Source organism: Scyliorhinus torazame, chromosome 7 (assembly GCF_047496885.1).
Source record: "Scyliorhinus torazame isolate Kashiwa2021f chromosome 7, sScyTor2.1, whole genome shotgun sequence".
Lineage (NCBI taxonomy): Eukaryota > Metazoa > Chordata > Chondrichthyes > Carcharhiniformes > Scyliorhinidae > Scyliorhinus > Scyliorhinus torazame.
Genome location: NC_092713.1, coordinates 83,302,574 through 83,311,066, shown reverse-complemented (window position 1 = coordinate 83,311,066; position 8,493 = coordinate 83,302,574). Strand labels below are relative to the sequence as shown.

The 8,493-nt window shown below is 45.9% G+C and overlaps 1 protein-coding gene across 3 annotated transcripts in view; it reads right to left on the bottom strand.

Moving 5' to 3' along the window:
• Positions 1–1,662: 1,662 nt before the first annotated feature.
• The window catches only part of LOC140426343 (E3 ubiquitin-protein ligase RNF170-like), a 44,727-nt gene continuing 37,896 nt past the window's right edge, over positions 1,663–8,493 (bottom strand). Inside the window, exons 5-7 of one of the 3 annotated variants that reach the window (XR_011948189.1) lie at positions 5,319–5,429; positions 3,235–4,053; positions 2,417–2,540 (exon numbers count right to left, since the gene is read on the bottom strand). Coding sequence is in view for 2 of the 3 variants with exons in the window: in XM_072510988.1 (XP_072367089.1) it covers positions 2,298–2,540; positions 5,319–5,429 (354 nt within the window). In the remaining variant the exon portion in view is untranslated. Of the gene's footprint in view, positions 4,054–5,318; positions 5,430–8,493 lie in introns of all 3 variants that reach the window. The other 2 variants (XM_072510988.1, XM_072510989.1) reach the window with 2 other exon arrangements.

Below are 8,493 nucleotides of genomic sequence, written 5' to 3'. Positions count from 1 at the left end.
CCAATCGGCACCGGAGTAATGTTGCCAATTAATAATGATGCTCTTTAGAGTTGCCAGGTATCAAATGATACCACCACAAGGCTTTACAGGATATCGATCAAAGGACCACACAACCAGTTAGTTAGTTCAAGTTCAATGATAGTTTATTTACACACAAGAATTACTTCGACATGCAACATAAAACAGTACAAGCTAAATTACATCTAACACTACAACAACCTGCACTTAACTTCAGGCACCCGGCTTTATGCAGAGGAACAAGGCCTTTGTTCGGACCTTGCGTGGCTGGGTAGAAGACGTTTTGTTTCTGCTGGGCTCATCCGTCTGGTAGCGATCGTTGGTCTTGAACTTGTCTTCTGGCCGTGATGCTACACTTGGTTTTAGGCGTAGGCCGGGGCCAAGAGAGAGACCGAGCACCAGGGCCAAGAGAGACTGAACACATGGCAGTATCTCTCTTTATCCTTCTGGGGTTTCATGCTCTTTTGGGCGGTCCTTAACTTTGGACCCAATAATTTGGCAGGCTTCGATTACTGCCTTCGATTTTGGCCAATAAAGGGGCGGGTGCTTGATGGCGGGGCGTGTCCTGTGCGGTCATTGACCTTGGCTTTTTGGGCTCCCTAAGCAAAGGGAGTGGTGCCGATGAGTCTGTTTCTGTATCTGTTACCTGAGTACAGGTCTTTTGTTCTGGGGAAATGGGCCATTAGAATGCAAAGTAGGTGGGGGTTTTGATAGCGTCTAGTTATCTGTGTTGCCAATATACATAAGCTCTGAGCATCTGAGTCCTGGGTTGACCATATTTCGCATGGTGCTTTGCAGGTGGCCATATTTCCCGGGATCCTTTGTAAGTGGCCATCCCAATTGGCTACACCTAGTAGAGGTCCCAAAGCAATTTCTGTTCCAACTATCTTCTGTCTCCTTCTTCACCCCAAACCCAACCCATTCTTCACCTTGTCCTGGCCCCCTACCATAAAAGATCTCCCAGCCATCACCAAATTCCCTTCCTCTGTGAGAAGGAAATTATTGCTCCATAAATCATCTCTTCAAAGTCCTGATCACAGCTTCCTTACTTGCCTATTTGCCCCGATATTTACTGATTTCACTGAGCTCCATTAGCATCGGCATCAGTTTCATGCACAAACGCTTGTGGTAATTGTCATTCTTGGCGGCCGGCGCAGAAGAATAGAGTGTCCCCACGGCACAGGCCCGCCTGCGGATTGGTGGGCCCCGACCGCGGGCCAGGCCACCGTGGGGCACCTCCTGGGGCCAGATCCGCACCCCCCTCCCCCAAGGACTCCGGAGGCCACCCGCGCAGCCAGGTCCCGCTGGCAAATACCTGGTGTAATATACGCCGGCGGGACCGGCCGAAAACAGGCGGCCACTCGGCCCATCGTGGGCCTGAGTATCGCCAGGGGGGCCGCTACCAGCGGCCGTCGACTGGCGCGCCGCGATTCCCGCCCCGCCAAATCCCTGGCTCCGGAGAATTCGGCAGCCGGCGGGGGCGGGAGTCACGCCACACCCCGGCGATTCTCCGACCTGGCGGGGGGTCGGAGAATCCCGCCCCTGATCGGCAACTGTTTGAAATAGCAGCCTGTATTGTTTCTTTCATCAATCAAGAATGTGAATAATTGGGATTTTGACATAATGTACAGCTACGGGAGAGAATTCAAGCAAGGAAGATTTATTGAGGGGACCCATTTTCATTGCAACATCTACTTTATGAACATTACAAAAATTGTACTTTTCCCACAAAACACAAACCTACATCACATTGAAGTTGGAAAATACAACTTGACAACAAGACAGATTGAATTCCCTGTTTGAAGAAATAAAGCTTTCAGTCACGCACTTTCAAACACAACTCCTCCTCACTCGACAACTTCAAAACATTTTGCACTTGAATTTTCACTTCCAAAAAATCTAATTTAAGAAAGACTGTGAGGAGTAATAATGTAGAGCACTAGATTTTAAAGATTAGGGGAGAAAAAGAAATAATAGACTGGACCTTCCATATCTTTGAAAATATACTTTACATTCTTGGGGAAAACATAAAAAGTTACAGATTTATTAAAATAAAAACACCTCTTGCACTGCTTATGGCTTTCAACAAACATGGATGGAAAATTGTAAACAATTGTAACATTAAAATCCTCTGCACAACGATCAACTTGAACATTGTTAAACTATATCTACACTGTTTTATCAAACCAGATGTCAGGCACATAGCCCACATCCTGTGAAAAGTCTGGTTATCTAATTTGGGTAGTAGTGCTCGTTCAACTCGTTCACTCTGGCCCCATCTACCGGCAAATATTAATCATACAGAAAAGCAGCAGGATTACAACTGTCAGGTCATCAGCGGTTCCCAAGATCCCATGGAATGTTTCAGGAATTATATCAAGAGGGAAAGTGAGGCACAGGATGGCTGCAAAGGAACAAATTGCAATCCTCAAACAGAAGATCCACACTAATCCAGCCATTGTGAAGAGTCCTCGAAAAGCCATCTGGAGTAACAGGGGTGTGTCATAGACATAATCTGCAAACTGAGAAAAAAGACAAGAGAATAAAGGGGATGGAGAATGGTCAGAACATAAATTATAATTAATAAGAACATGGAATTCTAAGACTGGAGAGTGCAGAGGTCATGGATCATAAAGCTCAAAGACCCAATTTGGAATTTAGACCAACATAATGGGCTTTTTAAAAAAATGTTGCTGACTGAAGTATATTTAGTCTAAGCAGTCTCAAATTTGTGAACAGAGTCCACATCATTAAACTATCTATAACTTGACAATAAAACAGTAGCCTATTCAGGGGTCACATGGGCGTCTAGTCTAGAAACTGAGGCAGAGCAGAAGAATGTTTATTGTGCAAGTGGCCCACATTGTAACTGACCTGGGAGTCATAGTGGAAAAAAATGATCATACCTTGATCAAATAGTAATGCTTAAAATAAGTTAAAGCTGACAGAAAAACATTATTGGACGTTTAAAAATGAAGCAAACCGTAATGAACAGCCAATGTGCCCCCCAACAACCAGAACTAGTTTCCGTTTTAAATATATTACAAGGAGAATAATTAACTTCTTTTGATTGAAAGTTGGTTTATCAATTGTAGGACACATCTAAAACATATGGAATGGCACTGTGTTTGTACTGGGGTATGATGGGGTTGTTTTCATCAGCAGTTGGCATGTTTGTGACACAAAATAGATAAAAGCAAACGCTCAACTGCTTACACTGCTGACAGTCAGACAGAGCTTTTATGATCCATTCCTTCATCAGCTTCCAGTGATTGGCACTGGGAATGCAAGAAGGCAGAAATCTTAATTTACTCCTGGCAGAGTGCCATTCATGTAAGCATTTGCACTCCTATTGCCTTTAACAAGAAAACAAAGTATTAATGTATGTTGCCTCCATCACTGAATTGCCAACCAAAAAAAGCAAAGTAAACCAAATAAAAGCAAAACATGAAAAAATAACATACATTCTGAAACTGGATCAATGCTCCATATTTTCAACATTGCTTGCTCTTATCTTGTTATATGATTTTAAGAATGTATGCTGTTAACGACACTCTGGGCTTGGGCACAGTCAATTCCAGTTCCCCTTCACCCGGTGTTGCAAAACAATTGAATTAACCAATAATTCTTAGAAAAATACCCACAGTCTTTGGCCCTTGGCTTCCCAAAAATTACAGTCAACAGGTTTGTAAATATAACACAATTGTTTTCATTTATAACAAGAACTATAATGAAATATGCAGCAAATATAACTGGTTAGCTATTATCTAATTCCTAATCCCCCACTTTAACTTGCCCCCACCGTCTATACACACACAAACACACACACACAAGACAAACAAACACAGAGTGGAAGAGAGGGGTGAAAACAATAGGTAATAGAATAAAGACTCTTTGTTTCAGATGGTTGTCTTTAAGTGTACAATCCTTCAAATTAGGTTTTCAGTCTGAGGCCTCTGTCTGTAATGGTTTCACTCCAGATTCATTCATTCAGCTTCTCTGTAGGTCCAGAAATATAGCAGCCTTTCAGCTTTTCTGGAGAAAACACAAGGGAAAGAGAGAATAGGTTCTTGTTTCTCAGCATCCAGGTCTCCAACTCTGCTTTCCTTAGGTCTCTGAAAATCATCCCATTCAGGCAGGATCCAATCACCACCTGTTATTGGGTAGAATTATCATAGAATTTACAGTGCAGAAGGAGGCCATTCGGCCCATCGAGTCTGCACCGGCTCTTGGAAAGAGCACCCTGCCCAAGGTCAACACCTCCGCCCTATCCCCATAACCCAGTAACCCCACCCAACACTAAGGGCAATTTTGGACACTAAGAGCAACTTATCATGGCCAATCTACCTAGCCTGCATATCTTTGGACTGTGGGAGGAAACCGGAGCACCCGGAGGAAACCCACGCACACACGGGGAGGATGTGCAGACTCCGCACAGACAGTGGCCCAAGCTGGAATCGAACCTGGGACTCTGGAGCTGTGAAGCAATTGTGCTATCCACAATGCTACCGTGCTGCCCACGGAATAAGGCCTTTTGGCTAATTAATTGGCCACCAGCCAACCATTCGAATCAAGTCACATCCCATCTCTCAGGTGCCACAGAGTCTGAGTAATGTTGTCTAAAGCTAGCACTATATACTATGTTGCAACACCTTGAATTCCTCATTCTCTCTGCTGCTTGACTTAAAGATACATACCCAATAAGCATCCATGGGTCAAAGTGATAATGGCAAAAATAAAGGGGAAATAAGGGAATCATCAGAAAGAACCTTTACAATACAGAATTAAGAAAATTAAAGATGGTTGTTTGCACACTGCTGATAATGTTACACCATTGATTTGTCCTAATTTACATCATTAGATTCCACTCAATATGCTGATTATAATCTTGTGGTATTCCTCCCTCATTCAGGGCAGCACGGTAGCACAGTGGTTAGCACAGTTGCTTCACAGCTCCAGGGTCCCAGGTTCAATTCCCGGCTTGGGTCACTGTCTGTGCGGCGTCTGCACGTTCTCCACGTGTCTGCGTGGGTTTCCTCCGGGTGCTCCGGTTTCCTCCCACAGTCCAAAGATGTGCAGGTTAGGTGGATTGGCCATGCTAAATTGCCCTTAGTGCCCAAAAAGGTTAGGTGGGGTTGGTGGGTTACGGGGATAGGTTGGAAGTGTGGACTTAAACGGGGTGCTCTTTCCAAGGGCCAGTGCAGACTCTATGGGCCGAATGGCTTCCTTCTGCACTGTAAATTCGATGACAATAGAACCTAATGCAAACTATTAGATTTAATTATGTCTATGACACTTACAGGTCGAGGCTGTCCAGAGAAGCGCTTGTTGTAGGCTTTAATATCTCGAATAACCTGTTGACTCTGCTTTTCCTGCTGGTTCTCACGGAATAGACTATAAAGCAGGTTCACCTGAAAAGAGAAAGAAATTGGTTTGCTCTATCGGACTGCAGACACAGTGTGATTTTTTTATTCACGATATTTTCAATTTTACAACAGACAAAAAAGAGAAACAGATGTATAGAATTTTTATAAAACTACCCTCACAACCCATCCTTATCTTTCCCTTATATATCCATAACCTTCCTCGCAATACCCTTCCCCACCCCCTGCTCGCATCCTCCACAACCAGCTCCTTAAAGAAAGTAATAAATGCATCCACCTCGACTAGGACACCTCCTCCGACCCACTAATGGCGTACTTGATTTTGTCCAAGTGTAGGAATTCCGACATGTCCCGAAGCCATACCGCTGCCTTAGGCAATGCCGATGCCCTCCACCTGAGCGAAACCCGCCTCCAGGCTATCAAAAAGGAGGGATGTGATTTTCTTGCAGGAGACACTGCTAGTCTGGCACTTTGACACTGCCACCTTGGCACTGTCAGGGTAGCCGGGTGGCAATGCCAGGTTGCCTGGGTGGCATTGCCAAAGGTTGGGGCCTCAGGGGGTCCATGTCCATAAAAGGGGTCGATGAGGAGGTTATGGAGGGGGGAGCGAAAGGAGGATATAAAGGGGCCTAATAAAGATTGGGGTGTGTGAAGGGGGTCCTGAAATGGGGAGGGGTATGTGAAAGGGGGAGTGGGGGCTCTTAAAAGTGGGGGGCTCCAGCGACCACATAGCGAGATGTCCACACTTAGGTGTTATTGCCCATGGGTGGACTGAATTTTGTGAGGGTGGTGCTGGGAGGATGCATTCACTGTCATTACTTCTGAAACTGAACAGAATTTCAGGATTTTGGGCATGTGCAGATTAATGTGGAAATGCTTAATAATAATAATCTTTAATAATAATCTTTATTGTCACAAGTAGGCTTACATTAACACTGCAGTAAAGTTACAGTGAAAAGCCCCTCATCGCCACATTTGGTTAGTTGTCCAGGTTTTATTCTTGCACTCTAAATGCTGATGTCTGATTAAATTAGCAGAATCTTGGGTTGGGAACCCGAATGTTGAAGGAGCAGTCTTCATTCAATCAATTAAGACTTTATTATCCCACCCCGAAGCTCCCTGACCAATTAGGGAGGGAGGGCAGGATGACATGCGCATTCTGTAAGAAAGGATTTCTAATGAAAGGACCTATGACATGGGCTACAATGTATCATCAGCACTTGGATTCTTGAGGCAGTGGATGGGGTTTGGGGGTTACTGGCAGAATGGCTTTCCAATGACAGACACCTTACCAGCCATTTGTAATGCATTCTCACCCACTTGCTCTTAATGGGGAGCAGACCTTGTTCCCAGAGGATACAGATGTCGGCAGTGACCTGCCAGTGGTACCCCCGCCTCCTGAGGCACTGGTGCTCACACATGTTGAGGGAGCCGGCTCTCTTGCTGTAGACCCTGTGTTGGGGGTCTCACTTAGAACCATAGAAAATTTACAGCACAGAAAGATGCCATTCTGTCTGTACCGGCCATAAAATAATACAAAAATCTTAAAAACTAAAAAATATATATAGGCGGAATTCCCGGTTCCTGAGGATAAGAGCCGGCGCGAACGAAAACTCTGCTGGAGTCTCACAACGGGAAAATCGGCGCAAACCCCTTGCCAATTTCAGTACTGGTGAGGGGGTAGCACCGCACCACATGAAACACCCGTGGATCGCGCGGAAAACAGCCAGAGAATCTGCGGGTCCCGGGCCGCGCACGCTCAGGCCTGGGGTGCAGCACAGGTCGTGCCGGAAAACATGGCACTAGCCATGCTGGAACCCTAACCCGCCCACCCTGACCCCACAGCCCACTCCCTGACCACGCCTCGCCACTCGGGCAGCGGCGCTGGACACTGTCCGCAGCCGGCATGCCAGGTTCCCGATCGCTGGGCCCACACGTGGCCCGCGCAATCGGGAACTCAGCCCATCAGGGGCTTTGCGACTGCGCGCGTCCCGATAACGCCGATTTGGTGGGGGTGGAGCATCGCAGACAGGCATCAAACCAGCACCTGCCCCGGATCCGGCGTCAGAAGCCATTCTCTGCCCAACTGCTAATCCCGATTTCAGCGTCTGGCTACGGAAAATCCAGTCCATATATTTTTTTGAAACTTCCTTCCAACAGTATCTCGGTGTCCATTCCCTCTGCCCGACGGAAGAGAATATAGTTGCGAAAAAGGCAGCTGGTGCAGCTGCTGTGGGTGCTGGTGGTAGAGGTGTTCCTTTTGCTCTTGCACTTGCCCCTCCCCCTTGGCAGAGATGGACGTGGAGCTATATTAGCTGCTCCCATGCGGTGGTTGAGATTGGCAGCAGGAAAGTATATCGGAAGATGACTGAAGTACTTTTAAGGCAGAGGTACCTTCCAAGAAATTGGCAATCACCAGTTAAACAGTGATAGCCCTTTCTGAGAGAAGTGCTTTGACCAGAAATCTCTCACCTGGGCATGGTTAAAACTCTTCAGTGTAACTCATCAAAGCCTTTCCAGCTTGTCAGTTTCACTGAAGAAGCCCTTTCCTCAGTGATCCCAGTGAGTTACTGACAGGTCAGGAAACAGGTACCCTGGATGTGAAATCCAGAGTTCAGGGTTGAAACAGTATTAAATTGGCTTTTTAAAACGGTTCCCAACAAATCCAAGGAGCTTCCGTACAATCCTGCCCAGTGAAATATGTAAGAGAGCAGGTTGATATTGAAATCCTTTTAAGGGATTAACTTCCCGTACACATGTGAACCTGCCTCCCCTTGCCTGGGAAGATTCCTCCCAATAATGGGCTTATTTTTTCTACACTAAGATCAATTTGATCCTTTGGTTCTGGAGGTGTGAGAGGTACCAGCAGCTCCCTCAAGTTATGAGAGGTTCAGGTGCTGATAGATTTCCACTCCCATATATTTAATAAGTAACAAGACCAGCAATTGCATTGGCACTTTTGGCTTCAATCACTCTCCTTGTCTGCACAAAGCATTCTTTGTTGTGTTGTACATCAAATTTCCTAGGGGTGAGAGAAGTTACAAGTCCACCTCCCCCTTCCTGATCACTCAGGTTTGGCATATTTGTACAT